The 13,224-nt window shown below is 43.1% G+C and overlaps 3 protein-coding genes across 3 annotated transcripts in view; 1 reads left to right on the top strand and 2 right to left on the bottom strand.

Annotated features, from left to right (window-relative positions):
• Positions 1-26: 26 nt before the first annotated feature.
• Positions 27-4,514, bottom strand: LOC112486328 (rapamycin-insensitive companion of mTOR-like). Its single transcript, XM_025052690.1, has 5 exons — positions 4,405-4,514; positions 4,231-4,278; positions 1,514-1,611; positions 308-372; positions 27-230 (listed from the first exon to the last, which is right to left on the bottom strand). Exons 1-5 carry the CDS (start codon positions 4,451-4,453, stop codon positions 95-97), a joined length of 396 nt encoding a protein of 131 aa, XP_024908458.1. The 5' UTR covers positions 4,454-4,514; the 3' UTR covers positions 27-94.
• A 5,325-nt stretch (positions 4,515-9,839) lies between these two features.
• On the bottom strand, positions 9,840-10,114 carry LOC103396921 (coiled-coil domain-containing protein 157-like). The gene has a single exon (XM_025052691.1). It carries the CDS (start codon positions 10,089-10,091, stop codon positions 9,840-9,842), a length of 252 nt encoding a protein of 83 aa, XP_024908459.1. The 5' UTR covers positions 10,092-10,114.
• Positions 10,115-10,217: 103 nt separating this feature from the next.
• Positions 10,218-13,224, top strand: part of LOC103396919 (splicing factor 3A subunit 1-like) — a 6,323-nt gene continuing 3,316 nt past the window's right edge. Inside the window, exons 1-9 of the mRNA XM_008335165.3 lie at positions 10,218-10,442; positions 11,032-11,144; positions 11,229-11,421; positions 11,511-11,768; positions 11,859-11,933; positions 12,384-12,534; positions 12,633-12,829; positions 12,927-13,044; positions 13,130-13,220. Coding sequence (XP_008333387.1) covers positions 10,395-10,442; positions 11,032-11,144; positions 11,229-11,421; positions 11,511-11,768; positions 11,859-11,933; positions 12,384-12,534; positions 12,633-12,829; positions 12,927-13,044; positions 13,130-13,220 — 1,244 coding nt within the window. The 5' untranslated portion in view covers positions 10,218-10,394. The remainder of the gene's footprint in view (positions 10,443-11,031; positions 11,145-11,228; positions 11,422-11,510; positions 11,769-11,858; positions 11,934-12,383; positions 12,535-12,632; positions 12,830-12,926; positions 13,045-13,129; positions 13,221-13,224) is intronic.

The raw sequence follows: 13,224 nt of genomic DNA, 5'->3' as shown, positions 1-13,224 counted from the left end.
CCCCCCCAACCCCCCCCCCCCCCCCCCCACAGATGTCACCTTTAAATTGTGGTGGAATTTTTGACTGTTAAAAAAAGCAACAGGACTGAGGAACTCACCTGGCAATTAAATAATCAACCTGCAGTCTGAGGACCTTTTGCAGAACGTTGGTGTCTCTAATGAGGTAGCGCAGGGCCCGCAAACCCGCAGCACGCACTTCCTTGGCCTCATTTAGCAGAGCTAGTCGAAGACTGGGGTGAGAAATAAATAAAACATTGAATCGCGTGTGGGTTAGCATTTTTCTTAAATAAACTGCGACAACACTCACCAAACTATGATTTCTTCGTGCGTAAACCCAAAGTTTTCTTCACGGTGGCCTATGCTGCATATCAGCTGCACAAAAAAAAAAAAAAAAAGAAATTATGAAGAGAATTGATTTTGCAAAATGTGACGTTGACTGACATTTCACATCACGGCGAACGAAACACATTTGCCGAATCGTCCCCGTATTTTACGTCGCCTTTAGGGGCACACGTAGCTGTAAAGTAAACTGTTTACACGTCACGGATTGTGGACTTCCTGTTGCTAAGCTAATGGGGCTACAACGCATGTAGCCTGTCCAAATGTCGTAGAACGAGTGTTAAAAGCGGGTGAAAGATCTGAGGTCGTGTCTGGACTTTTCTCGCTTTCTGGACGTTAAGTTGCAACATTGGTTCTGTCCATATACCAGAGCTAACATTAGCTACAAAGGTCATGCTACAGACACCAGAGCTAACATTACCTACAAAAGTCATGCTACAGACACCAGAGCTAACATTAGCTACAAAGGTCATGCTACAGACCCCAGAGTTAACGTTAGCTACAGAAGTCATGCTACAGACACCAGAGTTAACGTTAGCTACAGAAGTCATGCTACAAACACCAGAGCTAACATTAGCTACAAAAGTCCTGTTACAGACACCAGAGCTAACATTAGCTACAAAGGTCATGCTACAGACCCCAGAGTTAACGTTAGCTACAGAAGTCATGCTACAGACACCAGAGCTAACATTAGCTACAAAGGTCATGCTACAGACCCCAGAGTTAACGTTAGCTACAGAAGTCATGCTACAGACACCAGAGCTAACATTAGCTACAAAGGTCATGCTACAGACCCCAGAGTTAACGTTAGCTACAGAAGTCATGCTACAGACATCAGAGCTAACATTAGCTACAGAAGTCAGGCTACAAACACCAGAGCTAACATTAGCTACAAAAGTCATGGTACAGACAACAAAGCTAACGTTAGCTACAACAGCCCTACTACAAACACCAAAGCTAACATTTGCTACAAACAGTCTTGCTACAAACACCAGAACTAACATTAGCTACAACAGTACCGCAGGAACAAGCGCGGTGACGGTCGCACCCGCTGTAAACAAAACAGTACAGTTCCGTTACAGCTGCTCATCTCGGACGAATGGGAGGGGGTTCATGCGCCCACTTGCCTTTGCCAAAACCAACCGTTTGACCGAGGAATCAAACGCGCCGCGCCCTTGATGAAGTTGTGCAGGTGGCCCAGCTTTCGCATGTTGCTAACTCCATGTTGTTTGGCCACGTTTTGGAGGATTTCTCTGAAGTTCTCCGACGGCTCTGGAGGAGGAACAGACAAACAGGAAACACATCGTAACATTGTAACCGAGTTGGGCATCGAGTCGTGTTGCCACAATAATGGCAATAACGGGTGATATGTTGCAGAAAGGAAGTGAAGCTAAGCCGGTCAAACTGTATTGGTGTGTACAGTCCAAACAAGGTCAACAGCTTAAGACACCAAGCAGGAAGTGGGCTGTTTTTACCCCCCCTTTCTTTTTTTACCTCCTTATTTTGTCAACGACATCCTCTTAGTTGAGGAAACCGATAAATATGTGGCAACTGTCAACAATCCCATTCATAAAACAAAAAAAAGTTTCAGATCAGATGACACGGATTACGTTTCATCTGGCGGAAAAAAAAACAGCCAATCGTGTAACGACTATAGAGATTTGTTATGACCTCATTAAAATAATATCGAAATATTTATTAATTTGTTGTATGATGAATTATTCCTAAATATATGTATGTATATATATATATACATACAGATAATCAAATATATATATATATATTTGATTATATGTATGTATATATATATATACATACAGATAATCAAATATATATATATATTTGATTATATGTATGTATATATATATATACATACATATAATCAAATATATATATATATTATATATTTATTATATATATTTATATATAAATATATATAATAAATATATAATATATATATATATTTGATTATATGTATGTATATATATATATACATACAGATAATCAAATATATATATATATATATATATTTGATTATCTGTATGTATATATATATATACATACATATAATCAAATATATATATATATATATTATATATTTATTATATATATTTATATATAAATATATATAATAAATATATAATATATATATATATATTATATATTTATTATATATATTTATATATAAATATATATAATAAATATATAATATATATATATATATATTATATATTTATTATATATATTTATATATAAATATATATAATAAATATATAATATATATATATATTATATATTTATTATATATATTTATATATAAATATATATAATAAATATATAATATATATATATATTTGATTATATGTATGTATATATATATATACATACAGATAATCAAATATATATATATATTTGATTATCTGTATGTATATATATAATATATTATTCCTAATTATAAGAATCATTCCTAATGAATTCATTAAGAATTTCGAGCTATAGGGATCACGTAAAGCTAGCTAAACTTTACGTTTTACTCTTTTTCCGTCAATCACAGGAATGAACAACAATGTTGCAGACAAAAAAAAAGCGTATGCAGACGGAAACCTTAGCTAAAAATTTTACAAACATTTTACCATGGACCGTCGCGTGAATCTCCATCTGAAAAGTGGTTTTCTCACGTCTGCCGACGATAACATCGGTGTCGTTGTCTTCATAAACCGATTAATACGCGAACAGGAAAACTAACAAACCAATTTTTTGGATTTTTTTATTCGCAAAATCGTTCTCTGTTTTTTGTCGTTGTCTCCAACGAGTCCGACATAATTCAAGCTACTTACCGGGCACTGTGAGAGGCCGCTCGTTAAAAAAAATCCCTATAATTTACAGTAAATCTTTTGAATGACTGGAAGACCGTTTTTTTTTGCGAAATGACCATCAAATTATAAAGAACACGAGGCAAAAAATAAGTGTCTCCGCAGCTAACGTTTAGCACAGAGTCGCCATCATTTCAGTCTTGTTAAGTTTCATTTTATTTTGGCTACAAATGCTGCGAAAAGAAAAAAAACATTTTCTTAATGGAGTAATTTTTTATATAAATATATATATCCGTATTTTTCGGACCGTACAGCGCATCGGGTTAAGGCGCACTGTCGATTTTTGAGAAAATTAAAGGCTTTTAAATGCGTCTTATTGTGCGGAAAACACGGTATACCATATGTCACTTAGCAAGCATATAATGTATCTGGAGTGCGACTAGCTTGATTTGGCTACGGTTTGTGACCTTGGTTTTGAATGGTCATTCAATTCGTTCTATATTGTTACATGTAACCGGTCTAACGTTACACGTACACAATAACAAAAACCAAATAAGAGCCCAGCTCTGGTGTGTCGTGTCGTATCGTGTCGGTATCGTGGAGTGGCACTGTCTATTTCAGTGTGACAGTACCACAATGAAAAAGCCGTGCGCAGCCACAGTGCCGCTGCCCCAATGGTAGCTTCGTTAAACGGCCCCGAAACCCAGTTTACCCGAGAATTAAACGACGACAAAACGTACGAGTGTAACTCCTAATGGCTGTTAACTAGCATAAATGACTACTCATACGGACCAAAACAACGAAGCGTCGTCATGGCTGGTTAACTGAGGCAGCTAGCCGATGCTAACGCGGCTAGTTAGCCGACTGTCGTCTCATATTATGCTACTAACGGCTATGGGAAATAAAAAAATAAATTAAAAAACGGGTGGTAGTGACAACAGAACGGCAACACAGACAACACGAGTCGGCGAACTGATTGGGGTTGACTTCGTGGAGCTGCGGTGTATGTAGAGAAATGCTCCTCGTCCATATCGAACAATAATCTCTTTGAGGGTGATGTGATGAAGCCTCTGCTTACCTCTGGTCAGATCCAGCGGTACGTTCTCCTCCCCGCTGTCATTCCGACCTGCCACGAAAAACATCACAAACATGGGGAATACATGAGCCAAGGGTCGCGAAATGTCCGAGTTGACGTCTCATCGCAATATTCCCGCAAACAGAGCAACCACAGGGTCTAGTTTATTATGCCTACCTCGCATCCGAAGACTCCGGATAGGACGGCCGCGGAAGCTGGCCGCCATGTTTCCAGGAACATACACAACACCGGAAACTTCGCAATTTCCCGCGAGAGAAGCGGATTAGACCTTCAGCCGGATTGACCCAACTGAATAATACAACTTCATTGGAATAACATACAAGATAGACTACATTAATTTATACATTTACAAAAAACATTTTCTGTTGCGACACGCTGAAGAAAATTTTCCACAACAAATGACAAGCAGCTAGGAATATTTACATTAAAACTTTATTACGATCCCCCTAGTGGAGGTCGACAGTAAAACACTTTGTTTGACAAAACAAAACAGCAACATCTTGTGGCGTAAGAGTAGTTATCTAACACATATATACACATACTAATGCAGGTTTTCCTCATCGGCTTCCGATCATTTGTACGAGATTCCGCAAAGAATCCAAATAAACACAGACGTCGACGACGTCTGTATTTTAGGTGTTTATTTCCGCTGTCTTAAGCCTCTACCGTGGGAGTGAACGGAAACACTGTGTGCCCGTCCGGCACCTCGCGGCAGCGTGTTGCAGAATTTTGAGTTGCAGGGTTGGGAGGCGTACCGGCTGAGAGGGGGACTCGCGGCGACCCTCCGACTGACATCACGCCGCTGTCACTGCGCTCGTGGCCCACGTTGCCGATGCTACTGCTGCTACTATAGCTGCGGAGTATAGAAAATAAACTAGTTTTGTCAAACAGTCCGTTACGAACTCTGTCACCATCCGGTACCATGGGTAACTTATAGCTGGTTCTTCTGCCCAAGCCCGTGGTCAGTTTGTGGTGATTCCGCAAGTCTCAAGTCTTTGCACTCGTCCGAGTCAAGTCTCAAGTCTTTGCACTCGAGTCCGAGTCAAGTCTCAAGTCAGGACAGGCAAGGTCCGAGTTGAGTCCAAGTCAAGACTGAAAAGTCTCAAGTCCCAGGTCCTGCCGTTTCTGTTTCGAGTCCTTTTAACCAGAAAAATAATATATTCACACAGATCACTGCCACTCGTTTTTTGTTGACCACCTCGTAGTTTTTAAATCCGAACAACACGATCTTCGGTATCATTTTCTCTCATCCGCGCGTTGTTCAACAGCTTTTACCAGAGGTGGGACCAAGTCATTGCTTCGCAAGTCACAAGTAAGTCTCAAGTCTTTGCACTCAAAACCGAGTCAAGTCTCAAGTCTCAAGTCAGGACAGGCAAAGTCCGAGTCAAGTCCAAGTCAAGACTGAAGAGTGTCAAGTCAAGTCCCAAGTCCTGCCGTTTCTGTTTCGAGTCCTTTTAAACAAAATAATAATATATTTACACAGATCACTGTGGCTGTCAAAGGGCTTGAGTCCGAGTGAAGTCACGAGTCGTTGACATTTAAGTCCAAGTCGAGTTGCAAGTCTCTTTACATTGTGTCAAGTCCAGCCTAAAGTCATCAAATCGATGACTCGAGTCTGACTCGAGTCCAAGTCATGCGACTCGAGTCCACACCTCTGGCTCTTCCTCATTGGTTGTGCCGGAATTTGATTGGCTCAATGCTAAATGCGTCAAAACAACATGGGTCTTAATAACTTACTTTATAACCTTTGGATTTTGGAGAAAGTATCAAGTCTTGTCGAGTCAAAGGGCTCAAGTGCGAGTGAAGTCATGAGTCGGTGACGTTAAAGTCCAAGTCGAGTTGCAAGTCTCTTTACATTTTGTCAAGTCCAGTCTAAAGTCATCAAATCGATGATTCGAGTCTGACCCGAGTCCATGTCATGCGACTCGAGTCCACACCTTTGGAGGATAGCACGGGAATACCACCTAATTTATCCAGTAATACCAGTTACAGACTACTGGCTCCGTGTGAAAACTGCTACATGCTAATCTGGATTAGCAGGACAAGTAGAGTTCCAATGAAATAAATGAATGTCAGTGCATAAGGAGCCTCAGCTAGCCTAGCGTTTTGGGACCAGAATCCACCAATTGAACCTACTCCACGGCTGCGCCTGAGCCAGTGGACTGAGCTCCGGGAAAGCCACCAGCAGCCTCTCCCTATGCGTCAGCACGTGTTCCCTCAGCTCGGCCACGTCCTTATCGAGCTGACGGATGTTGGCCTCCAGCATCTGTTTCTCTTTCTGCGAACCACAGTCCTGTAGAGGGGGGAAAAGAGATCGTATTTGTACGATGTCCTAAAGTTGAACGGGGTGAGGGTAAAAAAAGCCGATAGATGGAGATGGGTGAACTAAGATAAATGACATGTTAAAGTCATGCTAAAAAAGGCTAAAATGCTTTTATAATTTTCTACGCCATCTACTGGGGAAACGTGGGCATTGCAGGGAAATGGCAGACATTTAATATTCATCCTTCAATTTTTATCCGCTTATCCGATACCAAAAAAACGTGCTCGTATTTAAGAACGTTGATTTATCGTCATCAATCATAATCAACCGGATCAATTACAAACAACAATACGATCATCAGATATAACTATCTGAAGCCGACCCAAATATTTGTTATATCAATGGAAATTTCAAGTGTGTCAATGGTAGGAACTCGGGGGCTACCTGCTGTTTGTTCAGTTGAACTTGCAGTCGCTCCTTCTCCTCCGTCATCCGCTGTAGCTCCTCCTCCAGTTGAACCTGAGTATAGCGGCGCTCCTCCAACTACCTCTGCAGCTCTTCATCCAGGGCCTCCACTCGCTCCAGCAGAGATTTCTGCTTCGTTTGCATCGACTGGATGAACAGCAAAAAAAACAAAAAACAAAAAAAACAACACTTTTTTACTTCGACACGCTAACGTTTCTGTTAAGAAAACAACAAACAGCCCGTTTTTTTTTTCCGTTGCAGCACTTGCCTCCTGTTGTCGACGTGCACTGTCAAACTTGGTGTTTTCTTTGTCCAGAAGGATCCGGCTTTCTGAAATCTGAGCCTGCAGTTCCTGAACTGTTTGTCGGAGAAGATGACAAGCCTCGCTCTCTGACTTCAATTTCTCCTCTAGCGCAATCTTTTCACTTTCTGCCGATTAAAAAAAAAAGTGTTTTTTCAGGTGTACCGTGAAAAAATATCTAATTTCACTTAATTGGACAGATAACAATTAATATTAATAGAAATGTCCGATAATATCGGCAGAGCCATTTTATCGGCCTGATATTTGAATAATTATGTAATATCGGCGAGAATCGTTATGGGTTGTATTGGCTGTATGTGAACGTAAAAGCCACTAGATGGCAGTATTGCGGCTCATTTTATTAATCTATTTTAACAGTCGCTGGTGTCGGCAACTCATACAGTTGTTTGTACAGATAAACAAATACATGTTTGTCCGCTAGGGGGAGCATGCCAGAATATAATAAAAAAAACACTGCTTTAATCCATCAACCTAGTGATCTTGAGGGCATCGGTATCGGTTGATATTGGAATCGGGAATTAATTAATTATCGGGACATGACCTGCACTTTTTAGTGTTTTTACCAAGTACTTGTAGCGTTTCCTGATGCGCCACTACTATCTCTTGAAGCCTGGAGTTCCTTTGCTCCAAACACAAAGTTTCTGTTAAAAAAAAACGAAGACTGTGATCTCCGATTCGTCTCTGTTTTTTGGTCATATTTCTTTACGTTATCTGAACCTCTTTCGAGTTGCCGTTTCTTCTCTTGTAGACTTTGCTCTGCCGCCTTCAGGGATCGCTCCGCCTTGTTCATCGAAAACTCCAGCCGGACAACGGTTGCCTGCTGCTTTTCCATTTGCCATTTGGAGTCCGGACGTGTCATTTCCAACTCCGACGTCAAATGCCGCAGCTCGATTCTAGGAGGTTCTTCATGGCGGACAGGAGTAGCTGCAGAGAAGAGGGCAGACCCTCGTTCTGCAGCAGTTTCACCAAGGCGCCGCCCGTCGTCTTCAGAACCGATTGGATTTGCCGACAGTCTTTGCAGGGGGCGGGACGCACTTCGGGAACGCCATCGGTGTCGGGGTGAGGGATGAAGGGATCGTCGTCGGAAGCGCTGAAGGCCGCCTGGCTCTGTGGCAAAAAATGAAAAGAGCTTAAAGACGACGAGGCAGAAGAGCAATGTCCAGAGCCTTCGGTTCTCGGCTGCAGCGGCGGGGTTGGGTGTGTTGGTGGCGCTGTGGTGCTACAGTCAAATCCTTTGGGTTTTGTCTGAGGTCCATTGATGTCCTTCGAAGTAATGTAAGGAAAAGGAGGAAAGCATGAAAAACACACGATGCGAACCCCCAAAAAATATCTCTTGCAACCCCCCTTGAGGGTCGCAACCCAGTGAAACAAGGGAAACAATGTGTTAGAGGAGGGGGGTGTTACTTACAGCAGTCCTGACAAAATCAAGTAAAGCGCTCCAATAGTTTTTGACCACCACGCCAACTGACGGACATCCTTTCTGCGGGGTTGGCGCCCTCTGCTGGATGCACCTCACATTCTGCGTGTAGAAATCGAAGCTCTGCAGGAGGAGCAGGAGCCTTGCGCATGGGGAAAACAAGCCCCTAGTGCAAAGAGGTCGCCGACTTTCTGCACAGTCAACTGCTACAGAGCTACAAACTTCGTGTGACCTTCAGATTAGCCCAAGTACAGTACGCAGAGAGCTTCATGGAATGGGTTTCCATGGCCGAGCAGCTGCAGCCAAGCCACACATCACCAAGTGCAATGCAAAGCGTCGGATGCAATGGTGTAAAGCACGCCGCCACTGGCCTCTAGAGCAGTGGAGACGCGTTCTCTGGAGTGATGAATCACGCTTTTCCATCTGGCAATCTGATGGACGAGTCTGGGTTTGGAGGTTGCCAGGAGAACGGTACATTTCAGACTGCATTGTGCCGACTGTGAAATTTGGTGGAGGAGGAATTATGGTGTGGGGTTGTTTTTCAGGAGCTGGGCTTGGCCCCTTAGTTCCAGTGAAAGGAACTTTGAATGCTTCAGGATACCAAAACATTTTGGACAATTCCATGCTCCCAACCTTGTGGGAACAGTTTGGAGCGGGCCCCTTCCTCTTCCAACATGACTGTGCACCAGTGCACAAAGCAAGGTCCATAAAGACATGGATGACAGAGTCTGGTGTGGATGAACTTGACTGGCCTGCACAGAGTCCTGACCTGAACCCGATAGAACACCTTTGGGATGAATTAGAGCGGAGACTGAGAGCCAGGCCTTCTCGACCAACATCAGTGTGTGACCTCACCAATGCGCTTTTGGAAGAATGGTCAAAAATTCCTATAAACACTCTCCTCAACCTTGTGGACAGTCTTCCCAGAAGAGTTGAAGCTGTAATAGCTGCAAAAGGTGGACCGACATCATATTGAACTCTGGGTTAGGAATGGGATGGCACTTCAGTTCATAGTATGAGTCAAGGCAGGTGAGCGAATACTTTTGGTAATATAGTGTATCAACCACGCGTGCATTAGAATGACATGTCAACAGTAGGGTGGGCGGATACGGAGACGGACGTTCCTACCTGTCAATCACGAGTTCTAGTAGAACTACGTGGGAGTGTTGATTCGACGCACCGTCTCCGTCCACAAAGTCGTACTCGTCCAGCAGAGCCACCATGTCCAGGTGACAGGACAGTTTATCGGGGAACTTCCAGGAGGGAACACGAACGGGTCCGGTTCTCGAGAAAACATCCAGAACGGCACCTTGGAGGTCGACGAGATCTTTTTGAAGTCTTTCGATACAGTCCTGGTGATCCAGGAGCTGACTCATGACCGAGGGTCGAGAAGTGCGAGCGCGCCCCGCTTGTTGCTACACATCTCCGTGGAAACTAACGCTAGAATACGGTACTGCAACACCCGTCGTGCTTTGCGGCGTGTTACCGGAAGTGATACGCGTCCATTAGATCAACGACAGCGCGACTCTGTGAGTAGCGCTACGGCCTTTTCGTGACTAAAATGTCCACATGTACCACACTCTAATTTTTTGTTAAAAACCCGCATAATTGTATTGACTCTACGTTTGTTTTGGGGGAGATTTTGCAAGTAACTTCCGGCTTTCCACAAAGACGCCGCCATGCCGCCCGGGCCTGTTCAAATAGTTCAACCAGAGCCGAACAACAAGGTAAAGTCCTCGTTTCAGGTTAACTACTGCTAGTAATGCCGACGTACCAGTTAAATTAGAGGTAATAGATTCATATCGTTAATTAAATAAATAAATAAATATACACGCTAGAAGTTACGTATAATATAGCGCAACGGGCTAAAGGTTTATTTTGTTAGCATTTAGCTGACGCCGACCCGCTGCTGTTTACGACTACAAGCTAACGTTCATTGGAAGGTTCGAAGTTTTGTTACCTTTTATTTCCAGTTATATATTTAGAATATTTTAAAGCTCACATTTATCGAGTAGACCATAAACAATAGCTGTTTTTATTCAAACAGCTGATTTGTTACTTCACAGAATCTAAAAACTATTTCCGCTGCCGGCGACTTATTATTTATTACGTGTTTATTTATTGTTTTGGTACTGGGTTTAATGTCACCCCGGTGCCGTTGTGGTTCCCAAAATGGCGGTCATGGCTCTTCTGTAGCAAATGTTCAGAAAAAAAAGTCTTCACAAGAGGTTATAATTTTAGCCTATTTTTTTTTTTATAATTTAATATACTCGCAAGTCTAAAAGGTGCGTTTTGTTTTTGTGTTTTTCTGGACAGAATGACACAGCAACCCCAGAAGAAACCCCAGCCACCAAGCCCATCGTCGGCATCATATACCCACCACCGGAGGTCCGCAACATAGTTGACAAGACCGCCAGCTTTGTTGCCAGGTTGGTTGTAATCTTTTTTTTCACCCTGGGTTTCTGTTTATGATGCGAGTTTTTTTTTTACGAAGCTAAGTTATCGTTACGCAGAAATGGACCCGAGTTTGAGGCGAGAATTCGTCAAAATGAAATCAACAATCCGAAATTCAATTTCCTCAATCCCAACGACCCCTACCATGCCTACTACCGCCACAAGGTCAATGAATTTAAGGAGGGCAAAGCGCAGGAACCGTCCGCGGCCGTGCCTAAGGTCATGCAGCAGTTCCAGCAGCTGCCTCAAAAGGTAATACAAATACACTTCTAAATACACGTTTAGATCAAACTGACCACCGGGGGACTGTATACACTGATTATGATTGATGTTCTTGACAGGTGCAGTCGCAGGTCATCCAGGAGACGGTCATTCCTAAAGAGCCTCCAGCCGAGTTCGAGTTCATCGCCGATCCTCCGTCAATTTCCGCCTTCGACCTGGACGTTGTCAAACTCACTGCTCAGTTCGTCGCTCGCAACGGCCGACAGTTTCTCACTCAGCTAATGCAGAAAGAGCAGCGGAACTACCAGTTTGACTTTCTGAGGCCGCAGCACAGCCTTTTCAACTACTTCACCAAACTGGTGGAACAGTACACTAAGGTGACCCTTTTTAAAAACGTCCCCTCTGATTCGGTTAGCCTCTGTTTCTGAGTCCAAGCCTAACCGTGTCTCGATCTTGTCCACCTCTAGATACTCATTCCTCCCAAAGGCCTTTTGGTCAAGCTGAAGAATGAGTCGGAGAATCCAAAAGAGGTCATGGACCAGGTAAATGATGACTTAGATTTAGGGATGTCCGATAACGTTGACTGACCGATATTAGCATAATCATGTAATAACGTTAGGATTGGAATCAGAAATTAGGTGTTCGGACCATATCGGATATTGGCAAAAAGTTAATAATTAATAATTAAAAAGTTAATAATTAATAATTATGTAATATCTGTAAGAATCGTTATCGGTTTTTCCACCAATAATGAAAACCCCATAATGCAATGTCTGGGTTTTGCCAAATGATGTAGCCTAAAAATTCTTGTGAAAAAATGACTATATGAAAGTAAAAACCGCTAGAGGGCAGCATTGCAGCTCATTTTGCAGCTGGGTCAGGTATAACGGTATCCATTAGGATCGGAATTGGAAATGAAGTGTTTGTACCATATCGGATATTGGGAAACAGTTAATATCGTTAATTCATTAATCACGATATTTCACCACCAGGTACGATACCGAGTGGAATGGGCAAAGTACCAGGAGCGTGAACGAAAGAAGGAAGAGGAGGAACGAGAGAAGGAGAGGGTGGCCTACGCTCAGATTGACTGGCACGATTTTGTCGTCGTGGAAACTGTGGACTTCCAGCCCAACGAACAAGGTCACTTTTACACTCAATTTGTATCTTTGAATCTACCCGTCTAAATATTGCCAAAACGGAACAATCTAAATTTCCATCTGTCTGTCCGTCTTCCCCAGGTCACTTCCCGCCACCAACCACACCAGAGGAGCTCGGCGCTCGTATCCTGATCCAGGAGCGCTACGAAAAGTACGGCGAGAGTGAAGAGGTGGAGATGGAGGTTGAGAGTGAAGACGAAGAGGACGAGAGAGAGCGCCGGGACAATGGCCAGCCCTCGCAGCCCGACCAGGACACTCAGGTTCAGGACATGGATGAGGTAGGAAGTCGTAGACGTGGTCAACATTCCGCTAGAGTCGTGACAACAGCGAAACCGTGTCAGTTTCAGTAACACGTGGTGAATTTTTCTTCTTCAGGGATCCGATGATGAGGACATGGGCATCAAAGCTCCTCTGCCGCCTGACAACCCGATGCCACCTCCCCTGCCTCCATCTCCAGACCAGGTCATCATTCGCAAGGACTACGACCCCAAAGGTGACCTTTTTTTTTTAATCGCTTATCACCGCATGCCATGAAAAGATCAACTTTGTGCTAATTTCTCTTCAGTGTCTCCTTCCAGCTTCTAGACCCCCGCCTTCAGTGGCAGTTTCCGACGAGTACCTCATCTCACCCATCACCGGCGAGAAGATCCCAGCCAGTAAGATGCAGGGGCAA

The sequence above is a fragment of the Cynoglossus semilaevis genome, chromosome W, assembly GCF_000523025.1.
Source record: "Cynoglossus semilaevis isolate Cse_v1.0 chromosome W, Cse_v1.0, whole genome shotgun sequence".
Classification (NCBI taxonomy): Eukaryota; Metazoa; Chordata; class Actinopteri; order Pleuronectiformes; family Cynoglossidae; genus Cynoglossus; species Cynoglossus semilaevis.
Note: the sequence above shows the minus strand (reverse complement) of the source record. Positions and strands in the feature narration are given on the sequence as shown.

What these genes read in the sequence shown, in the direction of transcription:
- LOC112486328 (XM_025052690.1), bottom strand. Translation starts at nt 4,453, where the DNA reads ATGGCGGCCAGCTTCCGCGGCCGTCCTATCCGGAGTCTTCGGATGCGA. An exon ending in CCGGAGTCTTCGGATGCGAG is followed by an intron (nt 4,279 to 4,404) that starts GTAGGCATAATA and finishes TTTTCGTGGCAG; the next exon opens with GTCGGAATGACAGCGGGGAG. An exon ending in ACCGCTGGATCTGACCAGAG is followed by an intron (nt 1,612 to 4,230) that starts GTAAGCAGAGGC and finishes TTCCTCCTCCAG; the next exon opens with AGCCGTCGGAGAACTTCAGA.
- LOC103396921 (XM_025052691.1), bottom strand. Translation starts at nt 10,091, where the DNA reads ATGAGTCAGCTCCTGGATCACCAGGACTGTATCGAAAGACTTCAAAAA.